The sequence below is a fragment of the Megalops cyprinoides genome, chromosome 3, assembly GCF_013368585.1.
Source record: "Megalops cyprinoides isolate fMegCyp1 chromosome 3, fMegCyp1.pri, whole genome shotgun sequence".
NCBI lineage: Eukaryota > Metazoa > Chordata > Actinopteri > Elopiformes > Megalopidae > Megalops > Megalops cyprinoides.
The window spans coordinates 51,187,969-51,211,166 of NC_050585.1; the positions used below are offsets into that span (position 1 = coordinate 51,187,969).

The 23,198-nt window shown below is 47.7% G+C and overlaps 1 protein-coding gene across 1 annotated transcript in view; it reads right to left on the bottom strand.

Annotated features, from left to right (window-relative positions):
* LOC118774227 (sortilin-related receptor-like) overlaps positions 1 to 23,198 on the bottom strand; it is a 71,461-nt gene that overhangs the window by 23,808 nt on the left and 24,455 nt on the right. Inside the window, exons 6-21 of the mRNA XM_036523405.1 lie at positions 19,506 to 19,686; positions 10,221 to 10,322; positions 9,447 to 9,616; positions 8,344 to 8,536; positions 7,885 to 8,002; positions 6,175 to 6,248; positions 5,858 to 5,946; positions 5,586 to 5,764; positions 4,582 to 4,768; positions 4,035 to 4,163; positions 3,306 to 3,391; positions 2,428 to 2,600; positions 1,906 to 2,037; positions 1,676 to 1,767; positions 1,174 to 1,420; positions 98 to 236 (exon numbers count right to left, since the gene is read on the bottom strand). Of these exons, the coding sequence (XP_036379298.1) occupies positions 98 to 236; positions 1,174 to 1,420; positions 1,676 to 1,767; positions 1,906 to 2,037; positions 2,428 to 2,600; positions 3,306 to 3,391; positions 4,035 to 4,163; positions 4,582 to 4,768; positions 5,586 to 5,764; positions 5,858 to 5,946; positions 6,175 to 6,248; positions 7,885 to 8,002; positions 8,344 to 8,536; positions 9,447 to 9,616; positions 10,221 to 10,322; positions 19,506 to 19,686 (2,291 nt within the window). The remainder of the gene's footprint in view (positions 1 to 97; positions 237 to 1,173; positions 1,421 to 1,675; positions 1,768 to 1,905; positions 2,038 to 2,427; positions 2,601 to 3,305; positions 3,392 to 4,034; positions 4,164 to 4,581; positions 4,769 to 5,585; positions 5,765 to 5,857; positions 5,947 to 6,174; positions 6,249 to 7,884; positions 8,003 to 8,343; positions 8,537 to 9,446; positions 9,617 to 10,220; positions 10,323 to 19,505; positions 19,687 to 23,198) is intronic.

A 23,198-nucleotide genomic window follows, 5' to 3' on the forward strand; every position in this document is an offset into this window, starting at 1 on the left:
ATTATGCCCAGATAACGTGAAACTGGAACTCTTCAAAGGTGCTCTTTCATTACTGTGAAGCTTGTGTCCCGTAAATGTCTGTGCTCTGAGCGCTGACCTCTGGTTTTGCCCTTGTAGAAAATCTTGAGATCCATGACTCCCGACAGCCTGCCCACCAGCTGCTCGCCGTCCGAAGAGCCCGATTTAGGGGCCTTGAAGATGCCCATCCTGGACCAGTCGTCCCAGTAGATGTCGTTCTGGAAGAACAGACACACAAACGCTCAAACTCTTCCTACCATGTGACATCTCTCAGGGATCTGAGGCTGATGGGACATCATCGGACACAAAGAGAAGAATGGTGAAGTTATTCATTCATTCACTTAGTAGCAGGCACCTTTACCCTTTTATACTCCTTTCTCTTTTACTGAAGCAATTCAGACAAAGCTTGCGGGCACAACATCAGACTAGAAGAGCCTAGTACCTGCTAGTGACACTCTCTGCCCATCCCTTTCATCTAGTATTTCCAGAATGTTCTTAGCTGCGCAGTGCGTCAGAGTTTCCATGCAGGACTGTGTGTATGTACACTAGGGTCCAAAATTATTGGGACACCTAGGCATTTTGTGGTTAAGTGTGGATGTGTCCATGTAGCTATTAGTTTTATCACTGGAACCTAATTTATGGTGTGGCGAAAACACAGTTACATGTTTTGGCAACTATTAACATTTTCAAAACATCTCTTTATGTGGTTGGCACACGATTGCCTGATGACTACCCTTATTTCCAGCATTTTAATAATATGTATGACATTAATTCTGCCAAACAAACTGACAATTCCATGACATTAACTTAATTTTAAAAGGTACCTACATACTTATTGAGTGCAAGTGAACAAAAATGACCATCACTTCAATTAGGCCTGATTGAACGTTGCCCTGCTCCCTAATTGAACACTCATACTGAAGCCTATATAAACCTAACAAGGTTGGAACATGGTCACAGAAGATGAAGCTGAAATTTTACATTGGCTTTTGTGTGTGTGTGCGTGTGCGTCTCTGTAAGTATGTGCGTCTCTGTAAGTGTGTGTGCGCCTGTCTGTCTGTCTGAAGGCGTGTGTGTGCTTTTACACGTCTCTGTAAGTGTTTGTGTTTGAGTGTGCGTGCGTGTGTGTCTCTGTGTGTGGCAGAGGAAGCACACCTTAAAGACGGCGATGGCGTAGGGGTGGGGCAGGCCCTCCATCAGCACGCTGCGCTGCTTGCCGTCGAAGTCCGCCCTCTCGATGCGGTCCCCGAAAGCCTCCGTCCAGTACAGCCAGTGCTCATCCACCGCGATGCCGTTGGGCCAGCGCACCCCCTCCGAAACGATGCAGGAGAGGTTGGACCCGTCCATCCAGCTGCGGTACACCCCCGCGGCACGCTCGCCCCAGTCCGTCCAGAACATCAGGCTGGAGACACACGAACACACACACAGTATTACATTAATGTAATTAACTACATTACATTATTGGTTTTTAGCAGACGCTCTCATCCAGAGCGACTTACATCAATTATGGTTTTTACAGTGTTACCCATTTATACAGCTGGATATTTACTGAGGCAAACAGTACTCTGCATATATGGACACAATAAACAGCCCAGGAATGGGCACAGTAATGGGACCAAGGAGAGGGGAGGTCAGGAGGAAGGGGGTCTCGCAGTACCTCTCCCCAGGCATCAGGACCAGAGCTCTGGGGTGCTCCAGCACGGAGGAGTTGAGCAGGGTTCGGCGCAGGTCCCCTTCAGGATTGGCCACCTGGAGAGTGCGCCAGAAACGACACCCTTATCAAAATCTTGCCGAGAGGCAATCCAGTTCACCTTCTCACAGCCCCTATTTGTAATCTGTGGAGTTCTATATCTCATGCGTGAATAACCTCCTTCACGGCGCTCTTACCTCAATCTTCTGAGACCCGGCGTCCACCCAGTACAGCAGCCTGCTGATGGGGTCAAAGGTCAAAGCCTCCACGTTCTGCAGGCCTCTCCTGACGATGACTTCCTGCCCAGAGCTGCCGTTCAGACACAGTCTCTGTGGGGTCAGGCAGACGGGAAAAGTCAGTCTTCTGGACATGTAAGAGAGTGACTGTGCGAGTGTGTGTGTGTGCGTGCACATTTGTGTGCCTGTCTGTGTGTAAGCGTGTGTGTGTGCGCATTTGTGGGCCTGTCTGTGTGTGAGTGTGCGTGTTTGTAAGCGTGTGTGTGTGTGCGCATTTGTGGGCCTGTCTGTGTGTAAGCGTGTGTGTGTGCGCATTTGTGGGCCTGTCTGTGTGTGAGTGTGCGTGTGTGTAAGCGTGTGTGTGTGTGCGCATTTGTGGGCCTGTCTGTGTGTGAGTGTGTGTGTGTGTGTGTGTGTGTGTGTGTGTGTGTGTGTGTGTGTGTGTGTGTGTGTGTGTGCATGTGTCCCTCCCACCCTTCTGACCTGTATGGTGTCCAGCGCAATGTCAGCCCAGTACAGACAGTTCATCTCGTAGTCGAAGTCCAGGGCGACGGCTTCCCGCAGGCCAGAGAGGGGCAGAGGCTGGTCCATGCCAGTGGACAGGTCGTAGCGGTGGATGGAGTTTCGTATGGCGTAAAGGATGAACTCGTTGCTCTCTGTGGGAGTAAGGTAACGTAGGCAACATCACCCTCTCGATTAAAATGGTCAAGTCAAAAGAATTCAGTGGCTCTCAGGAACGTCCTACCCCATCCTGAAACGCTCAGATAAAAACAAATGAATCAATTCAGTGTAATGATGGAAGTGAGGGGGCTTTTTTAGACCCCGTTCTCCCCTATTCAGCCCCTGTCTGTCCATTCACATCATCAGAGAATGAAAGACGTACACACACACACAGCCCTTTTCACGAGACATTCACATTCCCATCAATTTCGTCCCTTTTCATGGCTGGTCGGGGCCGCAGCACTGTGAAATCGGTAAGTGCCACATCAATCTCTCCTGACTCCAGCTGGAGGGTCGCCTCGGGCGCTGGAAAACTTTCTCTGCTGAGGCGGCAGCGTTTTTCATCCCTCCCCAAAGTACACACTGAGCCGGAGCAGAATAATCAGGGTCTCCACGGGTCTCTTCCTCGGGGAGACAATAGCGCCTTGTTCTTGAGCGAGAGCCGCACGGTTCCCTCCTGCTTAAAATGCAGCCTAGAGCCGAGCCCGGTCCGTGATGGGGTGGCGTTAACTGTCTCACAGCTAGTGCAATGTTCTTAACTCTGTCAGATCTGCTCTGATACAGACAGATATATGTGCGTCTGTGTGTCCGCGCGTGCGTGTGTGTGCACTGCTCTTAAATGACAGAAGTTGTCAGCATACCTCCCACAGGACATGGTAGCATCTCTCCGTTCAACCTGGCTTCCACATCACCCCCGCTGCAAGTGTCCCCTGACACCTTCCGGTACCTGAAACGCACACAGGTTAGCACTCCCTTCATGCAGCACACAGACACAGCAAGAAACGTTCGTACGCATGCAGCGGGACACATTCTCACACACAAACAGCGAAATAAATTCACAAGCATACATGCGCAATTTGATACAGTAACACATTAATAGTACATATACTGCCATTAACATTCTCCAGTTTTCACATTAGACCACTAGGCTGTGCTGTCATCACAGGAAAGCAAAGAGCAGCTGCTGGGCAGGCTCTGGCAGTGTTTTACACTCCATTAACAGCAGAGGGCATTTTATCACCAGCTCGAGGGGCGACGGAACATTCTGTTCAAATTTCAACACCGAAACCTTACTGCCATTTTTCTCAAACCCTGAGGTTGCTGCAATAGTTTTGTATTAATTCCACAACACTGGCACACAGTGTGACTACTCTTAGCATAGTGATGCACTTATTTGGAAGTCGCCCTGGGTAAAAGCGCCTGCTAAATTAAGTAATGTAATGTAATGTAACGATCACATCACAACTGTTTTACACTTCGGTTTACCATTGACAAATGTGCTGTTTGTGTGAATCTGATTAGCATCCAGAGAACATCTGGACGCCAGGCCTGCTGTGCTGCCATGGTCCGTGAGAGCTTGGGCTGCTCACCCTTTGCTGCGGCGGTACGTGGTGCCCACCGGGCAGGGTACGGGGGGAGCGTACAGCTTCCCCGAAAACTCCGGATCAGGCACGCACACCTCCAGGGACAGGTCCTCACTCAGCTTGAAGCCGTAGTCACTAAGAGGCAGATGGGAGATGGGTTGAGTTTGCTGTTCTTTCTCTTGGTTGTGCAAGCGCCTTCAGAATAAGCACTTCGGTCTGGTCTGGTCTGGTCCGGTTCCAACAGAACAGAATAGGACAGGACAGGACAGAAACCTGAACCAGAACCTGAACAGAAACCAGAATCAGAGCAGGAACAGGAACAGGAACCAGAACAGGAACAGGAACAGGAACAGGAACAGGAACAGGAACAGGAACAGGAACTGGAACCAGAACCAGAACCAGAACCAGAGCAGGAACAGGAACAGGAACCAGAACCAGAGCAGGAACAGGAACAGGAACCGGAACCAGAACCGGAACAGGAACAGGAACAGGAACAGGAACAGGAACAGGAACCAGAAGCAGAAGCAGAAGCAGAACCAGAGAGGAGACTTGCCACTCGTAGTCCTGTCGTGTGCAGGAGCAGTTGGACACGGTGACGGGCCGGTCGAAGTCCTCCCCGTTGAAGCAGGTGGCGTGGGGCGTGCGACGCTTGAACACCATCTCGCGGCCCAGCAGGCAGGCGTTCCCTCGCTCGTCAGACGGAGACCAGCGCTTGTAGTCTCCCTCTGTGCACGGCACACCTGAACGCAGATACACACAGGGAGACTGAGGAGGACGCACACAGGCACCCTGATGCTCACACAGCAGTTTACACACTTACACACACACACACGCACGCATACGCGCACACACACACACACACACACACACACACACACACACACACACACACACACACACACGCGCGCGCGCGCGCATAAGCACGCATACGCACGCACACACACACACACACACACACACACACACGGACATATTCATGTACTCTCACACACACACACACACGCACGCACGCATTCGCACACACACACACACACACACGGACATATTCATCTACTCTCACACACACACGCACACACGCGCGCACGCATACACACGCATACGCACGCACTCACACGGACATATTCATGTACTCTCACACACACACACACACACGCACGCACGCATTCGCACACACACACACACACACACACACACACACACGGACATATTCATGTACTCTCACACACACACACACACACACACGCGCACGCATACGCACGCACACACACACACACTCACACGTATGCACAAAAACATGTATCACAAACACGTGTGTGAACACAGGCATGTACACACATGCACGCACGCATACACTTGCACACATGCACACGCACACACACACACACACACACACACACACACACACACACACACACACAAACATATTCATGTACACACACACACACACACACACACACAAAGTACAGTAATAACACCGAAGCAACTAAAAAACACCCACTTGATGGGCTCACACAGTGGAGCTGAACTCTGCCCCATCTCCTTCCTACCCCCACTCACCCAGGGCGTCGCTGGCGTTGACCTGCAGGATGAGCCAGCTGTGCTCCTGGTAGGCGTAGGAGCCGAAGATGGTGAAGACGGTGCTCTTCTCCCCCGGCTCCGTCAGCAGCTGGTACACGTACACTTCCCTGGAGGAGAACTGGAACTCCGTCCACGTCTCCCCCTCGTTTGTGCTGAACCTGATGGATGGACGGACAGACAGGCATAGATAAGCCACAGACATCACCTGTGCGTAACGCGCCAAGACGTGGAAGGAGAAGAGAGGGACTGACTTGAGCTTGGTGGTGGGGCTGCCCTGCATAATGGCCATCAGGATGCCCCCATGGTCTCCCCAGGAGTAGAAGTGAGGGCCAGCCAGGGCCTGGGGGAGCAAGCACATTCCCCGTTGCACCTCTACTCGACACACCTCTGCTGTCATATATGCTTACACCTACACAATCATTTATTTTTTAAAAAGGTTTTTTATTGTGTTGATTTGGTATAAATACGGAATAGAAGTGTTGTTATAGATATAACATATGAAATTAGTGTCACAAAAAATATGAATCCTAAGAGGATTCAGGTTTCATCTCAGGGGTGCCTCTCTCACCTCTCTCCACCGCGCCCCTGCGCTGCTGGACACGTACACGTTGGGCTTGTTGGCCAGGCTGCGGCCCACGGATCCTGCAGAAGGAGCGAGAACCACAAGACTGGTCAAAAAAACGATCTGACTAACACTGCTACCCTGACAGTACGCCAGGAACTGCAGAGGAAGACCAGGCTTGACAGTCACAGACACATTCTGAACTAAGGACAAAATTACACGCCTAGCTCGACTCTCGTCATCGAACTTCTTATGTTCTATTGCTTTACCAAGAATGGCGTCCTGAATGGTCTAAAAAATAAAAAAAAAAATGTGCATGACATAGCTACCATTTTCAAATGAAAGCCTCTGATGTCACCTTAACAGAAGACTGTGAATGAGCTCACTGTAAGGGGGAGTAAGTTAAACTGCAACCAATTTTGTGAGGAGACTGTCAGACCCTGAGCCATCACAAGACATCACAGTCTAGTGCAAATGGGGATTGGATTGGTCAGTAAAGAACAAGGGGCGGAGCAAAAGGGTGTGTGTAAAGACGCAGTTCACAGGCTGCTGTGAGAGAGAGGATTCCCACTCCGCAGACAGCAGCGTGAGTGGGTGCCGTCCCCCGCCGAGTGGGTCTGTTCCAACCTCAGCTAGACGTTACACATTTTGTTTCATCACCTTATGCTGAGAGCGTTTCGGAATCGCAGCCAAAGACTTGAAAACGCGCTACAAGAACAGTCTGTGGCGGAGTCTGCATCTTCCAACACCTACCACGAGACAATCTGCCTGGCAAAAGTTCAATCTCTCCGAACGGGAGTGTGAAGAAAATCACATTTGCCTTTTGGGAAGAGCAGTAAGTCTGAATGTGTTTTAACGCGGCCCTGTCAATTAAGCAGTCTTCCTGTGCAGGTAGCCTTCACAGCGGTTACACATTTAACTGCTGAGCAGACAGCTTCCAGCACTCAGAGACATTTTATGTGATGATGAAATGAGCCCTGAAAAATGTGCAGGCCCAGAGATGGGTGATCCAAAGAGAATGTGCTGATTGCCATTTGGGCCTACAGCGGTAACGGCTGTGGAAAATTTTGAAGAGCTCATCTCTGAGTGCAGCAGCTTGTTGATGGTGAGTGCCAGCGGGATTAGGGGTTGTGTTAATTATCCCATGAGTGAAGCAGGCCTTTAATTACTTCGCCTGAGTCCGGGTGATAACAACAAAGCAGTAGACATCTTTGCAACGTTCCTATTCCTGTCCACTTGCCTAATGACAATTCAATTAAAACGGTTTTGATGCACATGGGGAAGTGGAAAGAGGTTTCCACAACACGGCTAAACAAGAAAACATACTCGTAGTCCTTATCTTAATCACCCTGATATGATTTCCTGCACGAGTGCCCTAAAGCTACAGCAGAGTACGGAGAACTTCAAGTGGCAAGAATCTCACCAGCGGTCATACAGCAACCCTGAAGCAGCCCTTATGGTCGCCATTAGGAGACCAAACTGTTGCTGTGGGGAAAGCCAACAGTCGCCATGGGAGGCACAACCTGCTACTATGATCAGATCCACCTGTTGCTGGGAGAAGCCCAGCCTATTTCCGTGACAACACCCACTTGTTGCCGGGAAAAGCCCAGCCTGTTTCCGTGACGACACCCACCTGTTGCCAGGAAAAGCCCGACCCGTTTCCATGACCCACCTGTTGCCGTGACAAGCCCGGCCCGTTTCCATGACGACACCCACCTGTTGCCATGATGAGGCCAGGCGCAGACTCCTTGGACAGGATGGGCATTCTGCGGAGCTGCACGTTGAGCAGCTGGCTCCAGCGCTGAGCCAGGTGCAGAGAGCAGCCCTTAGAGAGCTGGGGAGGGGAGGGAGAGCAGTGAGGCAGTGAGGGGGGGTACTCAGCAGCGGCATGTCCTCTCTCTCACACACACTCAAGCACACACACACACACATACACAAGCACACACACAGACAGACACACACACACACAAGCACAGACACACACTCTCACTCACACACATACACAAGCACACACACAGACACATACACACACACATACACACGCACAAGCACACACACTCTCTCTCTCACACACACACAGACACAGACACAGACACACAAACACAGCACTCAGTCACCCCTGTAACGGCAGTCACACACCCTGTTTAAACCGTGCGCTGCGTTAGCGGCAGGTACCTGGCAGTCCAGCATGCCCCCCAGGCTGTCGGCAGCAGGGGGCTGCAGCAGCTCCCAGGTGCCCCCCTTGTCGAAGGTGATGACAGAGCGCATGTTCTCCTCACTCAGGGAGCCGTTGATGAGCGTGGCGATGAAGACTCCCCGCAGACCCTCCACACGGTGCAGGTCTGCAAAAGGCTCGTTTGCAAAGTACCTGCCAATACGTGCGCATGAATCATCATCATTATCACCATCACCATCATCATCATCATCATCATCGTCATCATCGTCATCATCATCATCATCGTCATCATCACCATCATCATCAGCATCAATCATCATTATTTTCCTCCCTACAGCACTGTAGCGAAGGGCGAGAGCAGTCACCCCACCCGGCCTTGAACCCGGGTCTACGGGGTACCAAACATGCGACTTTGACCGCGACGCCAAAGAGCCTCAAAGTTGGCATGGCTGGTACCCTGTAGACCCGGGTGCGAGGCCGGGTGGGGTGACTGCTCTTGCCCTTCGCTACAAGCACCATGCTAACATCAGGTAAGGAGTAAAAAGTTCAGTCTATGCTGTGGAAAAATGTTCACAAGGGAGGGGAGAAGAGGGCAGTACTGTCTCTGATATCAAGGTGCATATGTGGTGGAGCCCCATCTCTGATGAGGGTGTAGAGAGATCTGGTACAGTCTCTGTTAAAGGTGTAAAGACATGTGGTAGAGCGCTGTCTCTGATATAAAGGTGTAAAGACATGTGGTAGCGTGCTGTCTTTGATGAGGGTGTAGAGAGACCTGGTAGAGTGCTGTCTCTGTTCAAGGTGTAAAGACATGTGGTAGCGTGCTGTCTTTGATGTGGGTGTATAAACATGCCCTTTGCTTGTGTTATACTCTGCTTCACTTGTAAGTGGCTTTGGATAAAAGCATCTGCCAAATGAATAAATGTAAATGTAAACATGTAGTAGACTGCTGTCTGATAAAGGTGTATAGACATTTAGTAGAGTACTGTCTCTTATGAGGGTGTATGGAGATCCGGTAGAGCACTGTCTCTGATAAAGCTATAGAGACATGCAACAGTGTGCTGTATCTGATAAGGGCATACAGGCATGATGCTGAATTTCGCACCTGATGAGGGTGTTGCTGCCGGTGCCCTCTGGGCTGTAGTAGAGCACGTTCTCCAGGGAGAGCGAGAAGGACAGGCCCTCAGAGTCTGAGATGTACAGGTGAGTGACGTTGTTGATGTGGTTCACACACACAAACACCTGGTCCTCAGAAGCATCAGCGATGTAGTACTCCTGCAGGAGAGGAGAAGGAAAGCGAGGCACTTTGGTTAGCTTCCTCTAATAAGCTGACAGGTGTTGGAATATAGCACTACATTACACACTATCAAAATCCATGACTGTACACAGGGAACCCTTGTCATTCACAGACCTACAGTTTCAAATATTCATGACGGGGAGAACCGCTCATTTCCATGCCAACCCCGGCAAATTTTGAGAAAGGAAATTTAGAGAGCAAATTTTCCTTTTGTGCACAAGTATTCAATTACGGTGATGTTCAATATCCACTGATTTCCCTATTCACAGGGATCTCCCAAGACTAGTGAGGGTCTCCTGTATTTACTCTGATGTTTTACTGTATGCTTGCCTGTATTTACTCTATGTTTTACTGCTTCATAAGGGAGACTGTTTCACAGAGGGCACAGTTCTCGGGTCAAGCCAACATTTAAACTCATTCAAGATGTTTGGCGGTGGCCACCCAAGGCACAATTACAGCGTTTTAGATTTCAGCGAGTTCCTCCAGCTAAGCAGACAGAATGCCCGTTAACCCTGCAGTGTCCTGTTATTACTCCTGCCGCACTGTCAGAGGGGTTCAGTGCAATGCATTGTGGGAACTCACAGTGATGGGGTGCCGGGTCATGAACTGGGCGGCTCTCATTGGCTGACGGTTGTAGGACACCCACAGCTGGACAGAGGAGGGCTCCTTGCTCCCCAGCAGCGTCTGGAATGAGAGAGAGAAGCGTGCATCAGAGCATGCTCAGTCCTACTGCTGTTCTTTTTTACATTACATCATTTACATTACATCATCATGTCCAGAGCGACATCAATTACAGGTTTTTACAACGTTATCCATTTATACAGGTGGATATTTACTGAGGCAATTGTAGGTTAAGTACCTTGCCCAAGGGTAGAGCAGCAGCGTCCCAGCAGAGAGTCAAACCAGCAACCTTTCGGGTTACAAGTCCTGACGCTTAACCACTATGCTACACTGCCGCCCAGGGAAATGACCTGGGCTTGGCTTGTATGTATTCACACAAAGGCACAGATATAAAACATTAGCTGTTGCATTTACAGAAGAAAAATATGTAATTTTCTCTGAAATTTATAGAAGAAAGAGAGATGTAATTTTCCAAGGCTTTTAATAACAGTAATACTGTGTCCTATGTTCAAAATAAATTATGTTTTCATCTGATAGGTTTCAATGGGGAGAAATATGAAAATAATCAAACTCATTCTTAACTTAATTTAGATAATTGTGCAGTGCATAATAGTTGATTCTGATCACCAACTATTGTATTTAAAGACTTCTGAAAATAAGAAATAATAACAGTGTAGACATGAAAGACATATCCAATTGTGGAATTGGAATCTTTTTTTTTTTCCATATTAGAAATATCCAACGCAAATAAAAAAACACAGCAGCATTAGTTTTACACAACCCCACAAGATCACAGACACTGTCTGGACTGAGATATCCATCACTGCAAACCGCATCGCTCCCACACTGACTGACGGAGTGCTGAATCACCTCGTATTCCTATCAAAGGAAGGAGCGCTCAGCAAGGAGGCCCCCGGGCCCCAGCTGTCAATTCGGAGTCTGTTTTCATCACAGGAGACAGTGCGGCCCCCTTTCATGAATTACAGGCAAGAACAAGAACCACTCGGGTCTCTCTCTTCGCACGTCCTCCTCCTCTTCCTCCCAAGGCGCAGAGCTGCACTGAGTGCAAGTCTCTGAAACTGCGGTGGGTGTTCAAGGCCTTTCCGTCAGAGAGAACAGCAAACAGGCTGGCACAGGACTGACAGCTTCGATATTACAGCTTCATCGAGTGCTACCAGAGTGCACAGTTACTGAAATCTGCCGCTGCTCATCTCCTGACACAAGGGGGGGGCACATGAGTCACCCACACGTATGTCGGGTTTCACAACAAACGGAAAACCCTGATAATATGTCTCGGAATAAAAGGGACAGAGATGAGAGCGACTGAGTGTAGCAAGCCTTTTAAGGGGCTGCGTTTCTCTCGAGCTCGGCAGCCCAGGGAAAACCCACTGAAATAAGGAAGCATGTGCTGCACCTTCCCGCCGGCTGCTCCTGCACAAACCCGGGCACGGGGGGCAGTGACTGGAGCCCAAGCATCCCCCACCCAGCTCATTTTCAACACCTGAGGAGGGTGACCCAGTTCACTGCACCACGCTCACAATCACCCCAGCGCCCGGACACTTCTATCATTGATTTTACTCTAAGAAAAAAAAATAATAATAGTAAAGTGAGGGCTTCTTTTTCAAGAGAGGAGTGAACGTCAAGTGTATCAATGGCAGAATGGTTCAGGCTAGGATAACAAACCTGGAACACTTTAACGATGACCAGGGGGCAAACTCCGCTTCCCAGTGTTCCTGTACTCCATACACACCCACCCACGCTGCCTTAAAATGCCCTGCGTTTCAGTCTTCTATCTGTTGTGCTGTTTTACCTATTAGCTTAGCAGAAATCCACTGGAACAGAACAATGCATCATGGGAGCATTCACAAGCACAATCTGTGCTAAAAGAACAAAAAGCTGACAAAAGCCCTGGATGTCTCACTGTTGCCGAGCAACTTAAAGTCAGCTTCTACCTCAGTGACATTTCAGTGATATAGACAAGACGCATTTTTCACCAGGAACAGAGTAAGAGAGTGAAGAAGAATACAAGAACCTCTGTGCAAAGGCACTATCGCACGCCAGAACTGTCTACCAACAAAAACAAGAACGATAAAGGCGCTTTCCTTCGCACTTTGATTACCCACACAAACATGTGCAATTACAGACCATAAAAGACAGAGCAGCCTGATAAAGGACACAGCCTTTTTTGTCCTTATCTAAGTAGGCTGTGATATCAGCATGTGTCAGCCTCAAACCCAGTCAAGTAAACATTCATTAGTTATGTTTATTAGGCTCAGGAATATCGCAACTGAACACCCTTGCATTCAATCTTGTGCCATGTCTGGTTTTGATACATACAATTTCAGCAAAAAATCATGCTCTCATAGAAATACACACCAAAGACAACGTTTATGTCTCTACTTGTGTACATATGAAAGACCAAACTTTGAGTCTAACTAAAGGTGTGCATGGCTGAGCACCAAATGCATGCCTGTTTGTCTGATGCCTGGCTGTGATGACCACGCTCTCCTGCAGGGAGGTATGAAGGTCAGTGTCAGTGAATCAGGGTCAGTGTCTCCACAGCTCAGCCATTTGAAACTGGCGTTCCACACAAACATATCATAAGGCAAACACTGCCCCTATCTGCCCATGACTATGGAAATTTCAGCCAGTGATCTCTTTGATCTTAATCTAAAGTACACAGCATTTATTTTTTTTATTTTTAAAAGCACTTGACACTTAAATGGTACATCACCACCCTAATGCTACCGTCAAACATAACAGCAATGGTAAAGAACCCGAATCCTCAAAACCTCAAAAACACGTCAGTGTAGATCCGATTTGGCCTAAACACCATGTCGATACCGAACGCCTCTACAGTGAATGACTAAGCTGTAAACAAAGCAAGGCACACAGGGTCCAATAAGGTTCGAAACTGCCAGATCAAAACTTCCACTGGGGACTGAGAAAACACTATTTTGACCTTGGAGTGGATTTTGCACTACCAACCAGCAGGGGGAGTCACAAGTTTGTGTTTCTCAATTTCCAAGAGAATTTATGGTCCAAGAAGGATGCGACTCATTTTTCATGATGTACTTCTAGTTCCATACCCTGAATTTAGTATCTGTGGTTCTCCCCAACCACCGCTTTGCAAAAATTAAACACCCCAATATACATGCAAATCATTTTCCTATGTGAATAAAAATCTAAATGAAAATTTAATTGCCCCTACTGGGTAGCTCAGTTTCTGAGGAGAAACACATTGACACAGACCACATATTTAAATACACAATTGTCATCATCATGCAGAACAAGGAAAGTAAATCAGGAAAACATGCTAATTTCCTCTGATGGACCCTGAACTCTTATATAACTTAAACAAGAGAAAATGCATTGCTGTTCAGAGTGGACCCATGATGCCACCACAGGCCTTGTGATCCATCAGGTTCCCATGGAAGTGGACCAGCGAGCCGCTGAGAGTCGTGAGTGAAATGTGGGACTGGGCTCCGCCGTGAGGAACTCCAGCTGAAACTGATCCAGCCAGCCAGCGATAGCAGTGTAGGCAGAACAACACCCCCAGGGATGCTTCGAACGACGACAGCGCAGAAACGATCAGGCTCACAGATTCGCAAACTAACACGGAATCCGTCCGTAATGAAGCTGCAAGGTCTAAATTCAATATGACAGTCGCACAGACCAGGTCTGTCAGACAGCAGCCTCTGCCTGCCAGGGAACCTGGGCAAGAAGTGTTTGCTCAGGCCTGCAGTACAATACGGCGTTGGGTTTCAGCATCTCACTTATCAGGCTTGTATTTGTGCATCGCCGGCTCCAAAGTCCGGCGCGAGACAAAAAAGCCAATGAGAGAAATGTGAAAACCATCTGAAACGCTGGAAACCTGCCACTGCCGCAGATCTCAATTACAGAAAGAGGTGGATGCTGGGAATGGGAACAAACCGGGGGGGGGGGGGGGGGGGGGGCGCTCCAAATCCACTCAGGACAGATCAATCCCAAGAACACAGTGGCTATGAGAGCATCCGAGGGAATCGATAAAGATCAATCAAACAACAGGGAGCGAAACAGCGGCTGCGTGGCTGAGGTGGTGCGGTCCTCTCTTTGCTTGGTAAAAGGGCTTTTTCCTTGTTCAGCCCAGCATGCTAAAACCACCACCAATCTGGGAGATCACATTCACCTTTACACGACACACTGAAGACAAGTGGAAACCCCTCCTGCGGTAAACAGGTTCTCTGCTGAAAGAAAATGGGTCATGCTGTCATTGTATGTACGCAAAAAGACTTCCTTGTCAACATGTTAGACATGTTTTTTTTTTTTTGATAACCGAGTTATATTGCTCAGGCAACGTGATAAGGAAATGGCTGTGCTTGGAAAGACCCGGGTTATTGTTACAGTCTGGATAAAACCCTCCAATGAGAAGGCCTCTCGGTTCCATGGGGCTTTAATTAGTCTCAGCAGATTCTCGTTGCTGGAGCCGTTTGTGATATTCATTAATGGTAATCCTATTAGCGGAGGAGCGGAGAGGGGAAGAGAATGGCTGGTGAGTGTGTGGAGTCTGCTCTGTACCCACAATGCCCTGGGCATGCACTCTGACTTGTCTTTGTCTTGATCACCGAAGACAGCTCACGTGGTTCCAAGCCCAGCCAGCGGCGACTCTGAGCTGAGGTCAGGTCAGAGGTTGAAAGGAAGGGCAAATGTAACCTGGGGGGAAGATTTACTCCAGATTGCTACAGCGAAGTCCCAGCTCTGTGAAAGTGCTCATCCTATGACAAAAGAGGTTGTCACTTTCAATGGACGTGTTTCCTGAATAACAAATGAGGATTATGATAATAACAGTATATGTGAACTGTGCTAGCCCTCCCAAAAAGGACCAGGTCCTTATGGAAGACGGCCCACTCCCACCTGCTTGTTGCTGCTGAGCAGAGCATGTGGAAAAGGATACTGAAAAGTAGTGAGGAGATGAATGTTGCATTTCAGATGTTTATAAGGAGATGCCAGAAAATAACCCGTTCAAATGATCCAGTCATGTCATAAACTTGACATTGACCATGTACTAGTAAGGGCACCTATCAGACAACAGTAATGTTTTTCAGTCAGTCAGACTCGTTAGTTATCTGCATTGAACTTGCTGGAGAATGACCTTGGTGAAGATACTTCACCCAGCCCTGTACAGACAGTATTGTATAATGTAGAACATATAACTAGGCGTAGCCTTGACTGCAGAAAATGACTTTGACGCCTCTCTCAATCTGAGACGGTGCTCCACCCACTGTAGTGGAGAACAGTGGGCTCAAAGCCCCACGCTGCAGTTAGCCCATCGGCTAGCGTGTGACAGTGTAGCATACTGGTTAAGGAGCAGGACTCGTTAAGTAGCAGCACCAAAAGGTTGCTGGTTCGATGCCACACTGGGGCACTGCTGTTGTACCCTTGGGCAAGTTACCCAATCTACAATTGCCTCTGTAAATATCCAGCTGTATAAATGGATACCATAGCAAAAAACTGTAACTGATGTAAGTCGCTCTGGATAAGAGCGTCTGCTAAATGTCAGTAACGTAATAATGTAATGTAATGTAGCGTGCCCATAGGCAACGAAACCCCTGAGCTCTGCAGGGGAATGACGGTCAGTCATAAGTGAGGGAGGAGCTTGCGTGACTGTGCGAGTTCGTGTGTGTCATCTCGCGCTGACAGGCTGACCGCTCCCCGAGACGGGGGCAGGGCAGGGCGCCGGGCGGAGCTGCCCGCGAGGACAGGGCTGGAAGGATGTGGAGAGCAGATGCGGAGGGCATATGGCCTCCCTGAGAGATCGAGCGCAGGCCAGCGAGGCCGAGGGGACGCTGCCACCCGGCGAACAGATGCCACCTCGCTGACACACATGGACTGGCACAGTCCTCCCTCACTTATGACTGACAGTCGTTCCCTGCAGTCCTCCGGGGTTTTGCTGCAGAGAGCCTACCGGCACCCTCGACCGTGGGCTAACTGCAGCATGCCGCTTCGAGCCCACTGTTCTCCACTACAGTGGGCAGAGCGCTGTCTCACACAGAGACAGGCCTTAAGCTCACTTTCTGCAGTCAAGGCCATGCCCAGCTATACGTTCTACATTATACAATCCTGTCTGTACGGGGCTGTGTGAAGTATCTTCACCAAGGCTGTCCTCCAGAAGAGTCAATGTAGATGCCTAAGAAATCTCACCGACTGAAAAACATTACTGCTGTCTGATAGGTGTCCTTTTTAGCACATGGTCAATTTCAGATTTATGACATTGCTGGATCATTTGAACGGGTTATCGTCTAGCATCCCCTTATAAACATCCAGAAGTACCATTGGAAGGGAGCCCAAATATTCTACTTTATTTAATCAGAGAGCTGTGCAGAGATCAACAATAATTAATTACAACAACCACTTAGCGGAAGCAGCCAAGCTCCTGTTCATTTGACTTCTCTTGAAGTCTGCATTTATCAGCGTGGCTGTTCTAGCTCCCACTGCCCACACTGAGTGGACTTGAATAAATGCACAATGAATTCACAGCCTCCAGACAGAAAATTAAATAAAACCACATCTGTTATTTCTGCGGCTCCGGTATAACAAACAACCTGTGAACAGACTGCTTACCCGCTGAATAATTTCATCACCAGTCAAATATTTCATTATTGCGAAAGAATCCTCCCTTCTCTATTGAGGGATACAGGGTTGCTTCTTTATCCAATGGCCTGATATTACATCTATAAATAGGCGTCAGCTGGACCACTTAAACACCCACAAAGCAAGAACCCCAAGTAAAGCAGGGACAGTGTGTAAAATATAAGAACAGAATCAACCCAAGGCCAAGAAAAGACAAAATCCCGACCTGACCAAAACCTGAGAGATCTAATGTTCATTAGTGCAGACTCAGGAGCTCTAATGGTGCATTTCCACCAAGCAGTACAGTACAGTTCGGTGCAGTATGGTACACAATTATTTGTGTTTCCATCATCAAAAGTTGCGAACCATACCAAAATAAGCGTACCGTACAGTACTGGTTTTTGGTACCCTTCTGCTGGGGTACCAAGCACGGTGGTACGGTTTGTAAAGGATGGAGCTACACCCACTGCCGTCCGTTGATTGGTCGACAGAGAGTCCACACTTCCGTGCGACAACGTGAATACAAACTAGGGCTGTCAAGGTTAACGCGGTAACGGTTGTTCGCGATTAATCTGGAAACTTTAACGCGTTAACGTTTTACCGCAAATTAATCATATCAAGTTTGACCAAAACTGAATTACTGAAAGGTGTGGCAAACGCAGATGTGCTGAACGGCAAATTTCGTTTCAGCAGTTCGCACGTACGGTCAAACCGGTGTGATTAGCCGTTTAGCGCATATGCTAAAACTGGTGCGATTAGAACACTAGATTGGAGAAATTCTACCTAATTTTGGCTTTGAGGAAACAGCGATTTAACTCTAAAAATATAGCAAATGCTAACTGAAGTCTATAAGAAACTTAATAACGCAAATGAAAACATAAGGAACCATATAAGGCAACACGCGCTACATACCATAACAAATAAGTTTAAAAGGGTTAAAACGAAATTGGCTGTTCAGCACATCTGCGTTTGCCACATCTTTCAGTAATTCAGCCAGGTAAATATCCGCGCTGGAATTACAGAAGGAGGTTGCGGTCAAACTTGATAATATGAATAATTTGCGTTAAAATATTAACGCGTTAAAGTTTCCAGATTAATCGCGAACGAGCATTTTAACAGCGCTAATACAAACACAAAAGTTCATCAACCGTCTCTGCTGTGTTGCGTTCCTCGCGCGCTTTTATGATGTCACGCTACTTACCTAGTTGACGCAGCAATCGCCATCCAGCATACGCCCCGCCTATTTAGTAGGGTACGGTTGGCAGTGGAGACACAAGCCGTACCAGGGTTTACCGTACCAAACTGTTACGTAACGAACCGCACTGTACCGTACTGCTTGGTGGAGACGCACAATAATTCTCCACAGTGAAGACACAGGAGATTTGATACTACACACTGGAAACTCAAGAGACCTGACTCTTCTCACTGGAGACACAGAAGATCTAATTCTCCACAATGGAGACACAGGAGATCTGATTCCTCACAGTGGAGACACAGGAAATCTGATTCACTGGCTAAGGAGTAAGCACCGAGGGCACAGAGACCCGTTATCAGTAAGATCGTTCTGTGAAGGTATCTTGGAACTGTGTGCATACACACATACGCACGCATGTGCGTGCATGCTGATACACATGCAAACTAGGACACTGTGCACTTTCAGGCCTGATAATGTAAACTAGATCAAACAAAGACGTTAGTGTTTGACTGTCTTTGAAATTCTAGCCTCTCAAACGAAAGCATCTGTCAATGCAAATAAAGTGAGAAAGCATGGACGGAAGTGAGTCTTCGAAAGAGGATAAAGCTCTTACACAAGGCAATGCAGGAAAACGTATACGCAGAAGAAAAATTCTCAGTTCAACTCCGAACGGTTCCATTTTCAACGCAGCTCGACTCCATGAAAACCAGCATCAAATCCTTACGGACAGACTGCAGGGATGCCTGTTTACCTAAAGGTGCATTCAAAAAAGCCCCAGCACGCAGTTCCATCAGTCTGGCTTCTCTTTAATGCACAGGGGGATATCACAAAAGTTTAACGCTTACTGGAGGCATGAGGATATACTGATAAGAATGGACCATATCCACTTAATCTCATTCCTTTTGGATAAAGAGGATTACAGTGCAATTAATTATTTCCGTATCTCTGTGCTTAAGATTTGGACATACTTTTTTGCTTTCATTTTCAACCTGTAAAACCCAACAAATTAGTCAGAAGAAATGTACTGATTAACAACTGAGGGATTAAAGGCTGCACAGAAAGGACTGATAAATAAAAGCTTATCTACAATATGACAAGTTTGTAAAGCATGACTTCATTTTTCTTTCCTCAAGGAGAGTCCATGGCCATTTGTGAGCCTTCTATTTTTTTGTATCTGGGTGCTCGGGGCAAAAAATAATAAAATTCATGAAATTCAGATATATATAGGCTGTGCATGTTCACGATCGGTATCTCCAACAAAGACCTGCCCTGGACATGAGACGTCCGCTCAAGGAAGGCTGTGCGTGAGCAGGGCGGGGCAGAGCGCGGCGGGGCCGGGCAGAGCGCGGCGGGGCCGGGCAGGGCGCGGTGGGGTGGGGCAGAGCGCGGCGGGGCGGGGCAGGGCGCGGCGGGGCAGGGCAGGGCGGGGTGGGAGAGCTCACCCTGGTGGTGGTGGCGAACATGTACTTGTCGCGGAGCTGGAAGCTGTCGACCTGCTCCAGGATGAGCCGGCGGTTCTGCTCGCTCTGGAAGAAGTCGGTGCTGCTGATGACGCTGGACACGCCCTGCGGCTCGTGCCGCTGCACCAGCACAGTGGTGGGAGGGTCGTACGGCTCCACCCCCCTGAAACACACATACATACACAGTCATATACATTACATCACTGGCATTTAGCAGACGCGCTTATCCAGAGCAACTTACATCAATTACAGTTTTTTTTTTTACAATGTTATCCATTTATACAGCTGGATATTTACTGAGGCAATTGTGGGTTAAGTACCTTGCCCGACAGGTACAGCAGCAGTGCCGCCATGGGGAATCAAACTGGCAACCTTTTGGTTATGAGTCCTGCTCCTTAACCATTATGCTACCCTGCCACACCCACACCCACACACACCCACACACACTCACACACACACTCACACACACTCACACACACACACACACTCACACTCACACACACTCACACACACTCACACACACTCACACACACTCACACACACTCACACACACTCACACACACTCACACACACACACACACACACACACACACACACACACACACACACACACACACACACACACACTCACACACACACACACACACACACACAGAGTCATATAAATGGACACTCAGGGTTACAGACAAATAATCACACACATGTGCAAACCAGAATGGAAGGTGGAGGCAAAGGGCATTATGTGTGTGCTTTGGGGCCCTTTTCTGCTTGTAAATCCAGCATTATAATGACTTCTCAGATACAGCCACTGCCTCATTAGCAGGAGCAGTGTCAGCCTGCGCTGTCTGACTTCTTTGATGAGCTTCAGATAAGTGTGATTAGCACCCACCCAGGTGATAATTGGTGCCATGGGACTTCAGAAAATGCCAGAATATTAAACTTAGTCAAGAAACTTTGCCTGCAAGCGCGAGTACTACGTGCACTGCCTTCATGTAGAAAGTGTAACAATAAAAGTGTAACGGTTGCAATAGAATGCTGGACCAATCCTGTTCGTGGCTACAATAAACTTTAAGGTCCAGGAGGGGAGCAAATCACAGGATGCACCTTTTAAAACACTGGCTCAAAACATCATATTATATGAGGTTTAACTATAACCCACGATGCACTGTATTTTGATATGGAAATGTATGCTGGCAGACCAATGCACAATCACTACACACCAGTCTAGTAAACTCGTACAGCAGGTACGGTCAGGATAATGTCTGCGTGAGGATTTAATCTGAATCAGTCAGATTCAATTATATCTTCAATGAGAAGACTAAGGCTGGAATCCATCATCAGTGACATCATAGGGGAAATATGAATGCAATACCAAGAAAAAGAAGAAAAAGAAGAAATATACTTGAAACATGTTGAAATGCCTGTTCATTTCAGGAAGTGACAGAGGCAGAACCAAAACCCTTTCATACTGCAATTAAAACACAACATATGGCCCTTTACATGATAAACCTGAAATGCATGTGATGCCTTTTGGTGATCGATAGATATTACAACACACTGATTACAGTCAATGGTTCCCGCTATTCATAGCATACATTCACTGAGACTATGGGAGAAAACAACTACAACCATATGTTACACTTACATTCGTATAAAAAAACCACTATAAAGCCCTACAGAGCTGAATAAAGAACTAAAATCTTGTGATTATTATATATTATATATATATATGATATATAATATATATATATATATATGATATATTATATAGGCCTATGCCTGTATCTTAAAATCTGTAAGATAGGAGTCATTGTTTCATTTTTGTGAAGGAGCCCATAAAGCATAAAAACACAGACAGGGGCACTGTCATGTTTCCTGTACAGAATAATAATTACCTGCCACAGCAAAGAAAAGCCGCCTGGTGAGATCGGAGTTGACCAAAACTGCGAGGTCCCATCAAAGTGAGGTTAGGGCAGTGACGGCACACAGAAGGTGGCACAAACTGTACTTTACAGAGTTCTGCTCCCGCGCTGCCAAACCAAAAGCTGAGTCACCACAACCCCTTTGCCTGACAGAGGGTATAAAGACCGCAGTCTCTCTTGTGATCTCTATTTTAAGGACTGACATCTCTCCTGATAACGGGGACTTAACGAAGGCCCAAACGCACAGGCCAGGAATGGGCCCTAATCCTGTTCAGACTGAGGCAAAGAACTTTCTGCTCTGTAAACACTCAAAAGCATGTTTTCTGAAGCCTGCCTCTCAATCCCTCCGAGCAAAGGGATTAAGGCTGGGGGGCAACAGATAAATAAGATTGTGTCATTTTCGCATTCTTACCGGGAAGAAAATCTGTTTAACAACACGGTGTGAATGGGATGAAAAGGCTTGAGTTTACTGTGGTTGAGCAAAATCCATAGCGCGGTATCATTCTGGAGGGATTAGTATGGACGATTCCCTCGGAGCAGAGACGAGTGGGAAAGGACAGAGGAATAGTAGACGAAAGAAGAGGAGCTGGTAGGGGGGTGGGAGAGGGGGGCAAAAGCACCCAAAACACCCAGGAATCATGACTGGGGGGTTAGAGGCTGCTGCTATTCAGCCAACGTCAAATAATGAGGAAGAAAGACTATATTCACGCGCAAGTTAACAATGCGCTGGCCAACTAACCACGAAACAATAAGAGAACTGAACTTTCCTATAATGCTCCAAAAATGTTTTTTTTTTTACAAACCAAAAAACAACATTTCAAGCAGAGAAGAGCCTTCATCATGACTCCAATGCTGCCCCCCCCCCCCCCCCAACCCACACAGCTCTGCAGACTCTCCAAGACAATGGCCAGCTCACCCACCACAGCAGAGTCAACAAGTTTGTTTGATATGGGTGTCACCAAATTCCCTGATGCCAATTAATAACAATATAGCCCATGTCATGTGACAGATCCATCAGACTCAGCCTGCAAGACAAACAGTCCAGCTCTGTGTGATGCTAACTGTTCTCAAACAAAACCACCAACTGATTAACTAAGTGCCTGGATTATTTAATGAATCAACTGCCAACTACCACAAGCATGCTGTCAACCTGTAGGGCAGATTAGGATAAGCATCAATCATGTATTTCAGGATATTTCGATATGTGACACGAAGATTATAATCATAATGTGACTCTTATAACCATTATGTCCATCATCACCGGCTGCTATAGACAAAACATAAACATAAAAAAAACATTTTCTGGAATTGGACCCAATACACAATAACTCTTCGTGTTGTAACATGTTCTCAGATTAGGCTCCACTGTGTAGACACAATCAATGCTCCCTTAAAGAGCCTGGAGTTGAGCTCAGTGAAATATGGCACTTCCAGCTTCAGTAAACCGTGGATATAAATCGTATGCATGATGCTTAGGAAGCAGAGAGCAATCAAAAGGAATTAATGAGGCATTTATCTGTTCATCTCTCCGCTGCTAATTGATTGGTTTTAATGAGGCTGGAAGGAGTGGGGAGGCGGATGGCTGTACAGACAGTTAGGCGACATGGAATGAGAGCAAGCCACTGCAATCATGCGCACACACACACACACACACACACACACACACACACACACACACACACACACACACACACACACACACACACACACACAGCCTCTTACTCAACTCCAATCTCTCTCCCCTGCTGCTGTT